This window comes from Lissotriton vulgaris, chromosome 6 (assembly GCF_964263255.1).
Source record: "Lissotriton vulgaris chromosome 6, aLisVul1.2, whole genome shotgun sequence".
NCBI classification, from domain to species: Eukaryota; Metazoa; Chordata; class Amphibia; order Caudata; family Salamandridae; genus Lissotriton; species Lissotriton vulgaris.
This window is the reverse complement of record NC_141694.1, coordinates 80420465-80437969: the sequence shown is the minus strand read 5'-3', so window position 1 is coordinate 80437969 and position 17505 is coordinate 80420465. Positions and strand designations below refer to the sequence as shown.

At 47.8% G+C, this 17505-nt stretch overlaps 1 protein-coding gene across 2 annotated transcripts; it reads left to right on the top strand.

The window, feature by feature from the left end:
- Positions 1 to 3107: 3107 nt before the first annotated feature.
- LOC147706828 (uncharacterized) lies at positions 3108 to 6831 on the top strand. 2 transcript variants are annotated; one of them, XR_015296429.1, is made up of 3 exons: positions 3108 to 3212; positions 3967 to 4092; positions 5882 to 6831. XR_015296429.1 is itself a non-coding variant. In XM_086925130.1 (2 exons), exons 1-2 carry the CDS (start codon positions 3954 to 3956, stop codon positions 6277 to 6279), a joined length of 537 nt encoding a protein of 178 aa, XP_086781256.1. In that variant the 5' UTR covers positions 3900 to 3953; the 3' UTR covers positions 6280 to 6831. The 2 variants fall into 2 exon arrangements, 1 of the variants encoding a protein (XP_086781256.1); XM_086925130.1 differs by lacking the exon at positions 3108 to 3212 and having other exon boundaries at positions 3900 to 4092.
- Positions 6832 to 17505: the final 10674 nt, after the last annotated feature.

Genomic DNA, 17505 nt, shown 5'->3' with positions numbered 1-17505 from the left:
TAGTGCGCCCTGATTAGTGATCTTTTGCACTTGCTAAGTGCTTTCATTGTTGCAAAATTAGTTACAACACCTGCCCTGCCCCAACTGACAATAATGAATTAGGGGCTAATTAATGTGTCACTGAAAGAATTTAAAGTTCCAGCCTGGCACCTGCTTGTCTGCTCCTTTAGCTGTAAATCAGGACCTTTGTGGCATACAGTTAAGGTCAGAGCAGGGTCACACAATAGTTGCAAGCAGGCAACCGAATTCTGGAGGGCCCCCTCAGGAAGCAATACAAAGAATCGTTACAAATCATGAGGTTGACCTTTTGCACCTGCTCATTGCTTTTGCTTTTGCTGAAATCGTTTTGCGGTTTTTTTCGCGCTATTCGCGGGGCGCGGCGTCGTGCGAAACCGACCGCGGAAGCCGCCAATTCGTGCGAATGAGCATTTTATTTTTTTGCGGCTTGTTGTTTCGCGAGTTTTTTTGCAGTATTCGCGAGCCGCTTGCAGCGCAACACGCGAATTTACCCCAAGGTCGAGTACGGGCGCGGCCATTTTGTTTGCGTGACGTATTTCCGTTTCCGCCCGCTATGTATAATCTCGCGCAGTAAGCGCATTGCGAGTAGAGGTTCGCACGAGATCGCGCGGGAAATCTAGAGGTTCGCACGAGATCGCGAGGAAAATCTCGCGCGAATTGACTTTCGCGCTCGGAAACGGGCGCCGGCCATCTTGTTTTTCATTCATTTCCTGTGTCTGGGCATGGTGTTTAATCCTCTTGATATCTTTCCCATCCTTTGCTTGTTTTCAGTTTTTTTTTTACGATTTTGCTTCTTATCTATCCCTCTCTTTTCCTAGCTGTATATTTTTGTCTTTTCTGCTATTTTTCTTTACTTTTAAACTACTTTTGTAAACTCTTTTCTTTTCTTCTTCCCTATCCTATTCTTTCTTAATTTTCTACTTCTTCCTACCTTACCTGCCCAGACCATGGTCAAGCCAGGCGCCGTGAAGCTGCCCAGGCACTTGAGGGCCGCAGCGGCGGCGGGGAGTAGTGCTGGACCCAGTGGCAGGACAGCAGGCGTGAGATCGAGGGGGGAGCAGGTGACGCGCCGGGAGATATTCAGCCCGGAGGAAGTGGGCGCGCTGGTCTACTTCGTCCAGCGCCGCCTGCCCAGGACCATCGCGGGAGGCGGCAGGATCGCGGCCGGCGGCTATAACATGCGGGAGCGCCGGAAGCGGTGGGAGAAGGTGTGCTGGGCCATATCCCACCTCTACGGGGTCCAGCGCACCTACAGCCAGGTCACCCATCGCTGGACGGACCTCCTGGACCGCGAGCGCGACCTGCTGGACCAGCTCGGCTTGGAGATCCCCGGGCTTGGTGAGTAGTAGTAGCCATTGGCATTTAATCACTCACTACTATGATGTTTTCTCCTGCTCTGTGTTGTTGTATTGCAAATATTTGTTTTTTACATGGAGCAAGCCAATAATGCCGCTGATGACGATTACATTGTAGTTAAATTATATTTCAAAATCTTCTGTGCATTTCAGGTGCACTGCTCTCCTTCTCAGTGGGGTTGCTACTATGCTTATTTGTTTTCTATTTCGTGGTCTCATTGGCCTGAGTAACTATTATGTATGAGTGTACTTAACAGAACTGCGTAATGCTAGACACTAGGGGGCAGATTACATTTACAAGCCCCTTGCGCCACGTTTACGTTGCCTTGCGTGACGCAACAGCGGCGTAAACGTGCCGCATCCCTGCAAGTCATTTACAGCATGACGCATCTAGGGAGATGCGTCACGTTATAAAGCCATGGGCCTGCACCACAATGGGTGCGTTCCTAGTACGCAGGGTGGGCGGTCCAGCGGCTGTGCGCCTCGCAAAATTGCCTGCGTGAAATCTACAAGATTTAACGCAGGCACTTCTGCGACGCTGCTACGTCAATTCAATTCCTTATGTCTGCTCGAAGCAGGCGAAAGGACTGACACAGCATGTAAAGTATTGGGTGGCCCTGAGCATTACTGGAGTTGCATTGCGTTGGCGACGTGACTCCAGCGATGCGCCGCTCTTACGTGACGAGATGCGTCACGCAAGTGCCTACCCTTGCGCCAGGGCGCGCCGCATTGTAAATGAGGCACATCTGCCGTGTCGCAAGGGTAGTTTTGCGTGACGCATTTGATCTGGCGCATCTCTGGAGATGCGCCAGAACGCGTAAGTAAGTATGCCCCTAAGGGGCAGAATTGCAATTACCGTCGCATCCCTGCAAAGTAGCAGGGATGCGCCATTAATTGTGCGGCCCGCTACCACCACCAAACATGGTGCGCCGTATTTGCAATGCGGCTCCCCATGGGCCCAAAACGTCACCGAAGCTTTACTGCTGGAGTTGCGTCGCAACGATGGCGCAGCTCCATCAATGCTCTGGGGTACCCTATCTCCCCAATGCTGGGTCAAGCCGTACGTCTGCTTCAAGCAGGTGCAGGGTTTGTGTGACGCATCATTGTCCTAAAGGTGACTGATTGATATTTTGTAGATTTCCCTCAGCCACTATTAGGATGTGTTCCAGCGCAGGAATGCCCTCCCTTGCGCCGGAACGCCCCCTGATGGCGCAGGGCTTTATAACGGGATGCATCTCCCAAATGCGTCACGTTGTTATAATATTATACGCCGCACCATGGCGCCCTTTTTTGTTTAGCTGCTGCGTCACAAAAGTCACGCAAGAACGGCGCAAAAGAGCCGCAAGGGCTTAAATCTGCCCCTTCCTTTGTAACCCTGACAATAAGAAAAATAGTGGCGGTGGATTGATAGTTTGACTATTTAAATGACTGGTAATGTAGCAGGCAACTGTTAGTGTTGTCACTGATCTGACTGAAATCACAATGGAGTTTGTCTGTCACTTTGCGTCTTGCCTGCGGACTGCTGCCTGCCAGTCCTAGGTGAACGTTTCAGTACTTTGTTTAGTGAGTTACGTGACTTTCGAAGTCACAGGTCCGCAAATAAATAAAAAGTAACCATAATCAATATAATTTCGCGGAAATATTTTGTTATTGTTCTTTTGAAATGTTTGATTTGGTTGACATTGACAAGCAACAATCATCCATGTTTTCTGTTCTTTCTTTCATGTTGTACGTCAGCTCCCCCCAGGGGCGAGAGGAGGACACAGGAGCAGCAGGCGGCGGATGCTGTTCATCAACAGGGCCAGGATCGGGCAGGCGAGGGCTCCTCTGCTGGCCCCAGTAAGTTTTCATTTTAGACTAGTACCTATTTTTCCTAGCGTTCCTCATTTGAATTTTTTCAAAATTGTCTTTGCTCTTCTTGTAGACTGTATCTAAATTCTTATCCTGCCTCTACTATGACTCCCTGTGGTATTACTAGATTATTCTTATTAGTCTGTCTGTGTAGCTAACTAAGATTGCACGGTTGGCGAAACTCCCATGATTCTAGTCAGCAATAGCTCTATCAACTTAGTGCAGTCCTCTGGGATTGTCCATAATGTCTTTTGAAGTGTTCTATCTGGACTCATGCTTGCAAAAATTGCAAAACCTTTCGTTCAGTCACTCTAGTCTGGAGGACCAAAAAACACAGATTGTATTTAAATTTAAAAGCTTTATTAAAAGTAAACACATTTATTAAAATGAAGTCATAATAAAACTAAACGTTTAACTGATAATGGAAAAGTGCTTAGTGCTGACGATTAATTGAAGACATTTCTTGTGGTCGAGCCGAGCTCTCACCTGGTTTCAACTTGATCTTGTTGTTAGAAGTCCATCTTCTGTCTGTGTGGAGAAAAATGGTGCGTGTTAAAAAATCAGCCTTCATCAGTTGTGCCAAAAAGTGCAGCAAGACAACCTTCCCTGGAAAAAGGGACATTTTTTTTAACTTTAACGTAGACAGTCACAAATTACATTGTTTTCACATGTCTTCATTCCTAGACCAAATACTAGTGACTAGTGAGTGCTTTATTCTAAGATTCTTAAATGTACTTTGTAGGTGGAACATCTGGTGGCGGGGCCAGTGTGGTGGTGGTGCTCGACACGGAGGCGGAGGGCAATTCATCATCAGGGGAGGAGGCGGCGGCGGCGGCTGTGAGAGTTGAGACGGTGGTGGCGGCCAGAGGTAAGCTCTTATATATTCCTTACTTATTGAGATTGAAGACTAGCTGGGAAGGCAAGAATATGAGATGCATGGCTGGGTGAATGATGAAGCAATGATGGGTGGAAGGACAACAGCCTGGGTGGGTGACACAGAAACTGTATGTGTCCATATACCTGGATCATGCTACTATCTGACTCTTAGATAGCATATGTGTATCTAGAGCAGGGGTACTCATAGTACGGCCCGCGGGCCGGTGGTGGCCCGGCAAGCCTTCCTTGGCGGTGCGCAGACCTTGCAGACAATCACTGCTCCCCCGGCCCCCACAGAGCAGAGGCTTTTTTGTATTTCACCTGTTAGCGCCCCTGCATCTCCACTCTGACAATCACTGCTCCCCCGGCCCCCACAGAGCAGAGTGGAGATGCAAGGCCACAAAGAGGTGAAATAGAACAAAGCCTCTGCTCTGTGGGGCCGGGCAAGCAGTGATTGTCAGGGTGGAGAAGCAGGGGCGCTAAAACAAACAAAGCCTCAATAATATGTTAATGGTCTTTTAAAGACCTGTTAAGTACTTTGGTGTTGTTGTCTGTGTGTGCGCGTTGAGGAAGCGGTCTCAACCCGGGCTGAAGGCTGACACAGATAGACACACACACAGTGAGATGACAGAGGGAGAGGGAGGGCAGGAGGGAGAGAGAGATGGAGGGAGGGCAGGAGGGACAGCAGGAGGGAGAGAGATGTATGTAAATGCTGGGTCTGGTGGCTCAGTGGATGAGGGCATCTGCTGCAGGGACCTGTGTGCAACCTCATGGTCACAAGTTATCGTTTTGCTTTAGCCCCGCCCCCTCTGACTCCGCCCCCACCAGTGCGGCCCTCGGCCACAAACTACACTGTAAATGTAGCCCCTGAGAGAAAGTTTGTGAGTACCCATGATCTAGAGAGAGTAGATGGTCAGTGGATGAACTAAGTGTAACTTTGAAGAGCATGTAACACTGCACCCGCACGTCCGTTCCAGTGTAGGAAAGGCAAGGAAAAGAACTTTTAATTTTGTCCAAATACTACCATAAGTAGTAGCAGTAGTTTGTATTGCAAGCACTGCATAGATCCGGTTATTATGGTGGCCACTCCCTACCTCTCTTAATAAGTTTAGTAGTACTCAGTCATTCATGTGTGGATGTATCACTGCCTGTCACTCAATAAAAAGCAAAGCACCTAAAGTCATCCCATATATAAGCAAAAACATCCCATGTGAAGTGATAGATAATCAGATTATTTATCTTCTTCAATTTTCCATTTCTAGTACTCATTTCCACTGTAGGGTGAAAGTTAAATTAATTAAGCAGTAGCCCTTGAGTTGTAACAGAGTATTCTCAGTGCCACCCGTAATAGAAAAGTAAGAGATTCACCACCTGCATGTACTGGACGGGTACAGTAACGCAACGGCAACGCAAGTCTAGGTCACTCCTCATGGCGTGCGTCTCTTTTTCTCGGGTGCAAGTTTACCGCGCTGGCATTATGCCGGCTTGCAGAAAATAACGTACCAATTTTCCAAAACAAGAGACAAGAAGAAGAATAAGACTGGTGTACTTTCATAGTCGACTCCAATGGAAGTCCACAGTGCTCATAGAATTTGTTCCTTAAACTCCCACTAATGTTAGAGCAAGGATGAAGAAGTGTGAGGTTAGATAGATACTGGCCTCAATAGTTATGTAATGCGCTTGCAAGTTGCTAGTTGTACTGCAGCACACATTTCTGCTGAATGATTGAGTTAATCTTAAAGAGCATTGGTTACAGACTATGTCTTTCTTTCTTCATATAGGTTCTCCTTCCAAACGAACAAGGAGGAAGGAGCTGGCTAGAGCGGCCCGGCAACGGAGAATCGAGGCCACTGTTGCGGAATATCGGCGGCTGGTGGCCCTGGAGGACGAGGAAAGTGTGCGGTCGACAACAACGACAACGTCGTCCTCCGTGGCCTCACCGGCTGCCACCGTGACCCAGCACAGTGGTCCACCGAGACTGAGCCGGGCTGCCAAAGGCAAACGCCACCGCCGAGCAGCAAGGCCAACAGCTGCTTCTCACAGGCCTTGCACCTGCAAGGCAGTGAAGGCACGCCTGCGCCGCACTACCCTGATGGTGTCCCGCCTTCAGCAGGAGCTCGCCTTGCTCCGCGAGGAGCATGATGCCCTGGCCCAAAAAGTTAACAGCATCCACCCATAGTGTCCCTTGCCCCTTTTTTAGAGACTTTTGGGGGGTGGGAATTGGGAGTTGGGTTTTTGGGGACTTTTGAAGGACAATCGTTGGGGTTAGGGAGGGTCTTGCGGGAGATTATTTTGTTAGGGATATAAATATACTTTTTCAAACTTTATCTGAGCATACCTGTTTTTTACTGCTTGCCTGGTGGGTGGGGGTTTAACGTTGACTGTTTTCCTGAAAGTTTAGTTCCATTTTCTTCCTTTAAGTGTAAATGCCCAAATGTTTTCAACACTAAGTGCCTCTCACAGACTAAGTGAAGTGAATCCAAGAGTCCTAGGACTTTAGTAGTACTACCTTCAGGCTCTCGTCTCTCGTACTAATACTCCATTATACCCCCAAACCACCAAACGCTTATCTTACCTGTAATTTGTGTTTGAAAGTAGGGCTAGGCCCAGGGCTGGCTCCACGGGAAACACCGAATAACGTTGGCAATCTTGGTCGGATAAAATTTCCTCATAGCGGTGGTAGTAGTGGTGTGACACAGTGGCAGTTGCATGCCTATGAAAAAAAAGAAAATGAAATCTGGTTTGTCCTCCTGAGCAATTCAACGGTACAACTGAGAATATAGCAGGTGACAGAAGTACAGTAGAGCAGTGCCACATTGTAGCCTAACAAATGGTAAAGTATAACTACTAATTCGGTTGAAGTTCTTTCACATTAGCAATGGTTCTTTGTCAAGCAGAGTAAGAATATATCATCGACAACTGTGGAAAGAAAGAATGCGACAGTACAGGGCCTGTGTGGAATTATTGATAACTATATTCAACATAAGGTCTCTGTAGCCAGATACCCGAGAGCCTTGCTGGTCACTATAAATCCATTCACAACAACACTCAATGGGGTTGGTCTGGAAGGTGTCACGTTTACTCCCCGTGATCCAGTCGATGCAAATATGGTTCCACCTCCAAATGTCACCAACACCCAGAAGTGTAAACACAGGGTGTTCGAGGCATTAGGCGAGGGAGAAAAATAACAAACTAAAATAAAAAATGTGGGATGGGTAAAGGTAGGGTCAGCAGGGAAAGGATACCTGTAAGAGAAGACAAGACAGGCATCAGTGAAGTGATGTCCTAACATACAAGGGTACTCTCATATAGTCTCACTAAATAGTCTGCAAGTCTCCCGCCTACTCATGGGAAATGTAGTTTCATAGTACGGTAGGCGCTTAGGGGCTGCGTAACCTGACAGAAGGTATAGTAGATAGAAAAGGAGAAATTGCTTTTTTTCTAGGTGTCCCCTCACTCACCAGGGTTGCCCCTTGGTGACATGCTTCATCATTGGGGCCATCCCAGTCCTCTACGGCCTGGGGCGTGCTGCGACTTGCGAATTACGTAGGAGCACTTACAAATGACTATGTGTGGTGCAGATAGTGGAGTGGACTAAGTGATGTGTTAAGGGATCAATGTAGAAGCCGAGAGAGAGCAAAGAAATGCAGTCACAGTCAGAGAAAAAGGCAAGGGATACTGTATCTATGTGGTTGTAGTGGTCCTGTTGGAAGTGGTAAGTAAGTTGCCCGCAGAAAAAAAATCCTCCTATTAGCGGCACTCCTCCATTGCAGCCGACGCTTCGTCCACCGATGTTGGTCACCAGAAGACACCCTGTCCACTGCCTGCCTGATGCTGAATTGTGGCTCGCTACTGTGAAGCCTGACTCCATCCTTTTTTCCCCATTGCAGAGACTGAAACCCGGCCTGTAATTATTCAACGAAAAACAGGAAGTGATATAATATTACAACACCACTGATAAATAAATATAAGGTATGTAGGCTGTGGAGTGCAAAAAGTCACAATTTGTTTTTCCTAGTAGACAGACAGTACAATGTTTTTGAAAGTGCGTACTCTGAGTCACCTTTTGAAGGATAAGTAAGTATGGGCAAATTAATGTAGCGGATCTTGCCCCTCAAGCTAGGTGTACTGTAAACTGTGTTTTAGAACAAAAATAGATCTTCCTAGCAGTGCTCCCACCCAAAAAACGAGGCCTAGCAGAAAACTGGAGACAAAACTTACTTTGAAAGTAAAAGTAGGCCGAAGTACCCTAATTACCCATTACCCCCCGTGGATTGTATTCAAACCACTTACAAGCAACCAAGCAAAAGTAGCCATAGCCAGCATCGCTCCAAGACTCGAAATCCCCCCCACTCAAACACATGCAATAGAAATACTGCTAACCCTAACGAACCCTAAGTTAAGAATAGTGGCAAAGGCTTTCTTTAACTATGCCAAATCCCCCCTTTCCCACCATGGATTTTCTTCAAATGACTTGCAACCAAAATTACACATTCTCACGAGTGCTCTAAGACCCCAGAACTCAGTTTGAAAAATCTAGAACACCCCGATACACATGCAATCCTGCTGCTAGGGCTAACCCTAACGAACCCTAAGTTACAAAAAGTGCCAAAACTAAAGGCTTTTCCGCGCGGATTTTGTCCCAACCACTTCTACCCGGTATTAGACCTTCCCAGGAATGCCCCAAGACCCGGCAACCCACCCGCCAAGAAGCATAACACCCCCAAACAGGCCAAAAGCAAAATCTCATACTTGCAATATTTCTGGGCCTTCGGTCCAAACGCGCTGCGTAGCTAGGCCATAAGTCGGGGTTGGCACGACGGATTTCCTGAAAAGCAAATGCAATCAAGATTAGAGTGTCCCAGCAGTGCTCCCAGACCACGAAACTCACCCACAAACACCAGGAAGCCCCCCAAACAGGCCCCCGAAAACGCTACATAGAGCAAAATGTCAGAAATAGCCCAAAAAAAAAATCGGCCTGGATTTTGTCCCAACCACTTCTACCCGGTATTAGACCTTCCCAGGAATGCCCCAAGACCCGGCAACCCACCCGCCAAGAAGCATAACACCCCCAAACAGGCCAAAAGCAAAATCTCATACTTGCAATATTTCTGGGCCTTCGGTCCAAACGCGCTGCGTAGCTAGGCCATAAGTCGGGGTTGGCACGACGGATTTCCTGAAAAGCAAATGCAATCAAGATTAGAGTGTCCCAGCAGTGCTCCCAGACCACGAAACTCACCCGCAAACAGACGGAACCCCCCCTAAGAGCACCTCAAAGGCAAGCAAGTCATCAAAAACACAAAAAAAATTCCGCCTGGGATTTGGTCCAAAACACTTTTATCCGGTATTAGAGCTTCCCAGCAATGGCCCCAGAGCCGTCAACCCAGGAGAAAACGAGTAGAAGACCCCCAAACAGCCAAAGAGCAAAAGTACAAAAATGGGGACTTAGTCACTTTTTCACAAATTTCCCAAATCACTCCGCGCGCGCTCTGCAGCTAGGCCCTAAGTCCCCTCAGCCACCATGGATTTGCTTCAAACCTCTTGCAAAGTAAAGTATATATAGCCAGCAGTGCTCCCACACCACGAAACTCACCCGCAAACACCAGGAAGCCCCCCAAACAGGCCCCCGAAAACGCTACATAGAGCAAAATGTCAGAAATAGCCCAAAAAAAAATCGGCCTGGATTTTGTCCCAACCACTTCTACCCGGTATTAGACCTTCCCAGGAATGCCCCAAGACCCGGCAACCCACCCGCCAAGAAGCATAACACCCCCAAACAGGCCAAAAGCAAAATCTCATACTTGCAATATTTCTGGGCCTTCGGTCCAAACGCGCTGCGTAGCTAGGCCATAAGTCGGGGTTGGCACGACGGATTTCCTGAAAAGCAAATGCAATCAAGATTAGAGTGTCCCAGCAGTGCTCCCAGACCACGAAACTCACCCGCAAACACCAGCAAGCCCCCCAAACAGGCCCCCGAAAACGCTACATAGAGCAAAATGTCTGAAATAGCCCAAAAAAAATCGGCCTGGATTTTGTCCCAACCACTTCTACCCGGTATTAGACCTTCCCAGGAATGCCCCAAGACCCGGCAACCCACCCGCCAAGAAGCATAACACCCCCAAACAGGCCAAAAGCAAAATCTCATACTTGCAATATTTCTGGGCCTTCGGTCCAAACGCGCTGCGTAGCTAGGCCATAAGTCGGGGTTGGCACGACGGATTTCCTGAAAAGCAAATGCAATCAAGATTAGAGTGTCCCAGCAGTGCTCCCAGACCACGAAACTCACCCGCAAACACCAGGAAGCCCCCCAAACAGGCCCCCGAAAACGCTACATAGAGCAAAATGTCTGAAATAGCCCAAAAAAAATCGGCCTGGATTTTGTCCCAACCACTTCTACCCGGTATTAGACCTTCCCAGGAATGCCCCAAGACCCGGCAACCCACCCGCCAAGAAGCATAACACCCCCAAACAGGCCAAAAGCAAAATCTCATACTTGCAATATTTCTGGGCCTTCGGTCCAAACGCGCTGCGTAGCTAGGCCATAAGTCGGGGTTGGCACGACGGATTTCCTGAAAAGCAAATGCAATCAAGATTAGAGTGTCCCAGCAATGCTCTCAGACCATGAAACTCACCCACAAACAGACGGAACCCCCCCTAAGAGCACCTCAAAGGCAAGCAAGTCATCAAAAACACAAAAAAATTTCCGCCTCGGATTTGGCACAAACCACTTTTAGTGCTTCCCAGCAATGGCCCCAGACCCGTCAACTCACCTGCAAAGAGGTAGAACAACACCCCCACAAGTGCTGAGTCTTTCTTCATTGGGCGTAAACCAGCCCTCTGCTTTGATGGAAATAGGAGTCTGGAGGAGGAGGATAGAGGAGCATGTTCTTCTGAACTTGTGAACCTGAGGAATGCAGACTGCGGCACCTTCAAATAAATTAGCAAACAAGTGAAGACAGTTCTGCTGATGGGCTTGTCTTTGTGATAATCTGATTAAAGTTTGAATTATATTAACTGTGCACAACAAAGAAAGACAGACACACAGGAATAAAAGTGAATAAGGATGAAAAAGAAAGTTATTGATTCGTTGTCTCATTTTCAGGGCTCGAAGTCGGAATCACGGTCCAGGAATAAGAATAAGGCTTCGTCATCATACTCTGCGAATTCAGCCCGGGTGAGGTCAGTGCCACCTGACAGAGTAGAAATTCCCTCATCTATGGTGCTGGCCACCTCCTCTTCATCCGGCACGCTCTCTCGTACTCTTATATCTGGTGGTATGAGGTGCTGATTCATCTTGATCATTGTTAACCTCTCCACATTTTTGGGCGAGAGGCGGCTCCGTTTGGGAGTTACAATCCCACCAGCCGCACTGAAAACCCGTTCAGAAGACACACTTGCGAGTGGGCAAGACAAGTAGTTTAAAGCCAGGTTGGTGAGCTGTGGCCACAATTCTTTTTTCCCATGCCAATACGCCAATGGGTCAGAATTAACATAGACCTCTGTGGAGTCATTCAGATAGTCCTTCACCATCGACTCAAGGTCCTCCTCCAAGGTTCCTCCACTTTGCGTAGCTCTTGCTGTGCCTCTGGCCTTTTGAGAACCAAACCCACGCAGAGCTAGCCAATCCTCTTCAGCCTCCAATGTTTCTGCTGTCTTTCGTGCAGATGATGCGGTTGCCGGTGTCTTTAACGGCTGAGAGGTCACTTGTGCCACAGCCACAGGTGCAGAAGTGGATTGTTTTGACTGGGGATGGCCTGCTGATGTACTGCCATTTCCTTCAATTTCCAGCCGTTCTGTTTCAAACTTCTTGGCTGACAAGGCTAGCCAACGTTTGTACTTTGTAACATCTTCATCAGCAAAAGGAAAGAATGCTCTGCCTGCCAGCGCCTTTTTGTAGCGTGGATCCAGAATAGTAGCACAAATGTAATGCTGTTCTGAGTGGATCTTTTGAAGACGTTCATCACCTTGTAGGAGCTCTAATAATTGCTCAGCCAGAAGCAAAGAAGAGTCTTTCTTTTTGTCATCTTTTCGAAACACAGAACACACCTCCTTCAGTTGGTCCTCCAGCATGTACAACAATGGGATAGCTTTTCCCAAATTAGAGTCCTCCTTGCTGACTGCACGCGTGAAGACCTCAAAAGGACGAAGCATGCGTGTTAGGCTTTCAACTATGTTCCATTGCGGCCCACCCATCCTCAGCTCCTCTATACCCTCTTTCAAGAAATATTGATCGAGTTGCGTATACTGCTCATACAGACGCTCAAGCATGTAGAAGGTTGAGTTCCAACGTGTTACCACCTCCTGGATGAGTGCTTTCACTGGCATTTGACATTGATATAGCATGCTCCTCAGCTGCTTGCGGGCCTTAAAAGAATGCCTGAAATGCTTGCAAATTTTTCGGCAGTTCTCCAATACACTGTACGCTGCACTGAGTTTATTACCCAAGAATTTTTGGACAACCAGGTTTATACAGTGCGCCAAACACGGCACTCTGAAATAGTAACCGTCCCTCATGGCCTTAACTATATTGGAGCCATTGTCCGTGGAAACATAACCAACCTTGCGTTTTAGTGGGGACAGACAGTTAAGGACCTTTGTGTTAAAGACATCCAAAATGTTTTCTGCTGTGTGACGTTTCTCCAAACCAAACATGGCTAGTGTTGCATGTTTCCGAGCACCTTTAAAAACAATGTTAGTGTCAACACCTGAGTTTAGCTTTGCTTTAGCCCCTGAAAAAGAGACCCAGTGTGCAGTGATGCACATGTAATCAGCGCCTGCGCCACTGGTCCACATGTCTGTTGTCAGATGTATAGTGTGAACAGCACTCTTCTGCAAAGCTGCCCCAATCGCCTTCAGAACATCTTCATGTAGTGCTGGAACCGCAACTCGGGCAAAATAGAACCGGCTAGGAACCTTCCATTTAGGGCAGAGCGCTGTCACTAATTCTAGAAAACCAACCCCTTCGACAAAAGAAAAAGGGAGAAGGTCCAGAGCTAGCATTTTAGCCAGCTTAGTGTTATACAGACGGGTCATTGGGTGGTTGCGTTCATATTGCGCTTCTGTAAACAACATCTTTTTAATGTTGCCCTGGACCAATGATTTACGGGATGATGATCTCTTCGACCCAGTTACGCTCGCTGATGAACTTTTCCGCATTGATGTCTCACTCTCTCCCACACTCTTAGTGTGGCTCCCATGGGGTGTGCTGCTGACATGGGAACTGGGTGTAAGTGAAGTGTTTGGATCGTCTTCTTCTACCTCCTCGTCATCAGCAGATGACAAATCAACGTTTTCATTACGTGCAATTCCGGCTTTCTTGACCGCCTCTAGGTGCGGAAACCATTGGACAGGGTGCCTTCTCTCAAGATGACCTCTCTGGCCTCCGGTACCATAGTTAGAACCAAGCTTACCACGACTAAATCGAAGCTTACAAAGGCTACAAATGGCTATGTTTTCCTTATTTGGGCAAACACTAAAGAAGTCCCAAACTGGAGACTTGAAATGTCTTCGGGGGCCGGAGGAGGCGGCGATACTGGTGGTGGTGGTCCTGCTGCTAATGACAGATGAAGTGGAGGATGTGGATTGCCGAACTTCAGTACGTTTTGCACTTTCACCACCACGAATTGAGGTCGAGGACGAGGTGGGTACCTTCTTGCGAAGAAATATGGAAGCGGTAGGTTTTGGTGTACTACTTAACTCCAAATCTAATGATTCCATTTCCATTGCCTCCTCGCCGACATCATCATCACGCTCAGCAGCTTCTCGGGATAGGGTCAAAATGTCTCTTTGCTGCATGCCCGGTGGGGCTGCAGTGACCTTTGTGATGACTGGCTCGTCGTCATCGTGAGAGGCTTCATCACCAGCAGTATCTGTCACTTCTTGTTGAGCCTCATCACACTCCATAGGTTTGAGTTTTTGGACGACCTTCCTTTTACGCTTAGGAGGTACCGGTGTCAGATCATGGTGTGCCTCTGCCTCACTGTCAGACCGCAGTTGTGGTTCCCAAGACAGATCACTTGCATCAGAACGAGGTGGGCTTGAAGAAGATGTAGACACCCCCCTTGATCTTTTCCTTGCTAGGGATGTGGAAGACAATGAATGATCATCAGGAGGAGTGGCTTCCAATGATACCTCAGCTTCAATGTCGATTTCCAAATGTGCCCCTACTTCGGGAGGAACAACTATTGTGGGCACTTGTGAACGTCCATGCACCTTTGCTTGCGCATCTCCTTTTGCTGCCTCTCCTTCCACATGTACTTGGGCGTGTACTTGCACATGGTGTTGTTGTTGCGGCTGTGGTTGTTCAACACTTGTCAGATGAGTTACAACAACCTGTGTTGATTCAGGGACATTGCTGCTACTTTCTTGCGATGAGCCAACATCACTGGTCGATGGTGATTGGAGAAGTACACTGACTGCCTCTGAAGCACTCAAGGGCTTTGACTTAAGTTGGCGTGGTGGTGGAGGCACTGAACCCAATGGAGCAGGGGTGCTGCTCTCAGGTTGGTCCCCAGCAGATCCTGCTGCTGCAGGCGTACTTTTTTTTTTGCTCCCAAAAAAAGTGGCGGGTGGCACACCAGCCTCCTTGGTAACTTGCTTCTTCTGCTCCTTACTAGCAACTTTCTTGCTAGAGGAGCTACGGAGAACTTTCTTTGGGGCCATCTTCTTCAGAGCAGGTCAGACAGCAGGCCGCAGTTGCACGAATTGTAGAGTTGTCTGAGGCCAGACGTGACGTCGCGTGACGTTATGCTGCACACACACACCGCTGCAGGACTTCTTCCTGGCACTGGTGGTTCTCTTGAGTCTTGTGCACCTAAAAAAAATGGAAGACAGAGGAACATCAGTTCAGTTGTAGAGCACAAAAAAATCGAAAAACACTGCAAAATCAGCACAATCCCAATCCATCCATGCCCTCCATAATGTTTAAATTCAAGACAACCCACAGAAAGACTAGGCCCATGCAAGACTCACTACCCCTGGGCATAAATAAAGGTTGAAAAGTAGGCAAAATGGTTGGAGGCCTAACAACAAAGCCTGCATTCAAAATGGCCACTTGCCTGCCAGCACATGGCCAGTGCCTGTAGCTGCACTCAAAATGGCCACCAGCCACATGGCATGTCCCTCCCCATGAACACCCCCAAAAATCGAAAAACACTGCAAAATCAGCACAATCCCATTCCATCCATGGCCTCCATGATGTTTAAATTCAAGACAGCCCACAGAAAGACTAGGCCCATGCTAGACTCAAATACCCCTGGTGAAAAGGCCACAAGTACAGGCCCAAAAATCGAAAAACACTGCAAAATCAGCACAATCCCATTCCATCCATGGCCTCTCCATGATGTTTAAATTCAAGACAGCCCACAGAAAGACTAGGCCCATGCTAGACTCAAATACCCCTGGTGAAAAGGCCACAAGTACAGGCCCAAAAATCGAAAAACACTGCAAAATCAGCACAATCCCATTCCATCCGTGGCCTCTCCATGATGTTTAAATTCAAGACAGCCCACAGAAAGACTAGGCCCATGCTAGACTCAAATACCCCTGGTGAAAAGGCCACAAGTACAGGCCCAAAAATCGAAAAACACTGCAAAATCATCACAATCCCATTCAATCCATGGCCTCCATGATGTTTAAATTCAAGACAACCCACAGAAATACTAGGCCCATGCAAGACTCACTACCCCTGGCATAAATAAAGGTTGAAAAGTAGGCAAAATGGTTGGAGGCCTAACAACAAAGCCTGCATTCAAAATGGCCACTTGCCTGCCAGCACATGGCCAGTGCCTGTAGCTGCACTCAAAATGGCCACCAGCCACATGGCATGTCCCTCCCCATGAACACCCCCAAAAATCGAAAAACACTGCAAAATCAGCACAATCCCATTCCATCCATGGCCTCCATGATGTTTAAATTCAAGACAGCCCACAGAAAGACTAGGCCCATGCTAGACTCAAATACCCCTGGTGAAAAGGCCACAAGTACAGGCCCAAAAATCGAAAAACACTGCAAAATCAGCACAATCCCATTCCATCCATGGCCTCTCCATGATGTTTAAATTCAAGACAGCCCACAGAAAGACTAGGCCCATGCTAGACTCAAATACCCCTGGTGAAAAGGCCACAAGTACAGGCCCAAAAATCGAAAAACACTGCAAAATCAGCACAATCCCATTCCATCCATGGCCTCTCCATGATGTTTAAATTCAAGACAGCCCACAGAAAGACTAGGCCCATGCTAGACTCAAATACCCCTGGTGAAAAGGCCACAAGTACAGGCCCAAAAATCGAAAAACACTGCAAAATCAGCACAATCCCATTCCATCCGTGGCCTCTCCATGATGTTTAAATTCAAGACAGCCCACAGAAAGACTAGGCCCATGCTAGACTCAAATACCCCTGGTGAAAAGGCCACAAGTACAGGCCCAAAAATCGAAAAACACTGCAAAATCATCACAATCCCATTCAATCCATGGCCTCCATGATGTTTAAATTCAAGACAACCCACAGAAATACTAGGCCCATGCAAGACTCACTACCCCTGGCATAAATAAAGGTTGAAAAGTAGGCAAAATGGTTGGAGGCCTAACAACAAAGCCTGCATTCAAAATGGCCACTTGCCTGCCAGCACATGGCCAGTGCCTGTAGCTGCACTCAAAATGGCCACCAGCCACATGGCATGTCCCTCCCCATGAACACCCCCAAAAATCGAAAAACACTGCAAAATCAGCACAATCCCATTCCATCCATGGCCTCCATGATGTTTAAATTCAAGACAGCCCACAGAAAGACTAGGCCCATGCTAGACTCAAATACCCCTGGTGAAAAGGCCACAAGTACAGGCCCAAAAATCGAAAAACACTGCAAAATCAGCACAATCCCATTCCATCCATGGCCTCTCCATGATGTTTAAATTCAAGACAGCCCACAGAAAGACTAGGCCCATGCTAGACTCAAATACCCCTGGTGAAAAGGCCACAAGTACAGGCCCAAAAATCGAAAAACACTGCAAAATCATCACAATCCCATTCAATCCATGGCCTCCATGATGTTTAAATTCAAGACAACCCACAGAAATACTAGGCCCATGCAAGACTCACTACCCCTGGCATAAATAAAGGTTGAAAAGTAGGCAAAATGGTTGGAGGCCTAACAACAAAGCCTGCATTCAAAATGGCCACTTGCCTGCCAGCACATGGCCAGTGCCTGTAGCTGCACTCAAAATGGCCACCAGCCACATGGCATGTCCCTCCCCATGAACACCCCCAAAAATCGAAAAACACTGCAAAATCAGCACAATCCCATTCCATCCATGGCCTCCATGATGTTTAAATTCAAGACAGCCCACAGAAAGACTAGGCCCATGCTAGACTCAAATACCCCTGGTGAAAAGGCCACAAGTACAG

What these genes read in the sequence shown, in the direction of transcription:
- LOC147706828 (XM_086925130.1), top strand. Translation starts at nt 3,954, where the DNA reads ATGTACTTTGTAGGTGGAACATCTGGTGGCGGGGCCAGTGTGGTGGTG. An exon ending in GACGGTGGTGGCGGCCAGAG is followed by an intron (nt 4,093 to 5,881) that starts GTAAGCTCTTAT and finishes TTCTTCATATAG; the next exon opens with GTTCTCCTTCCAAACGAACA.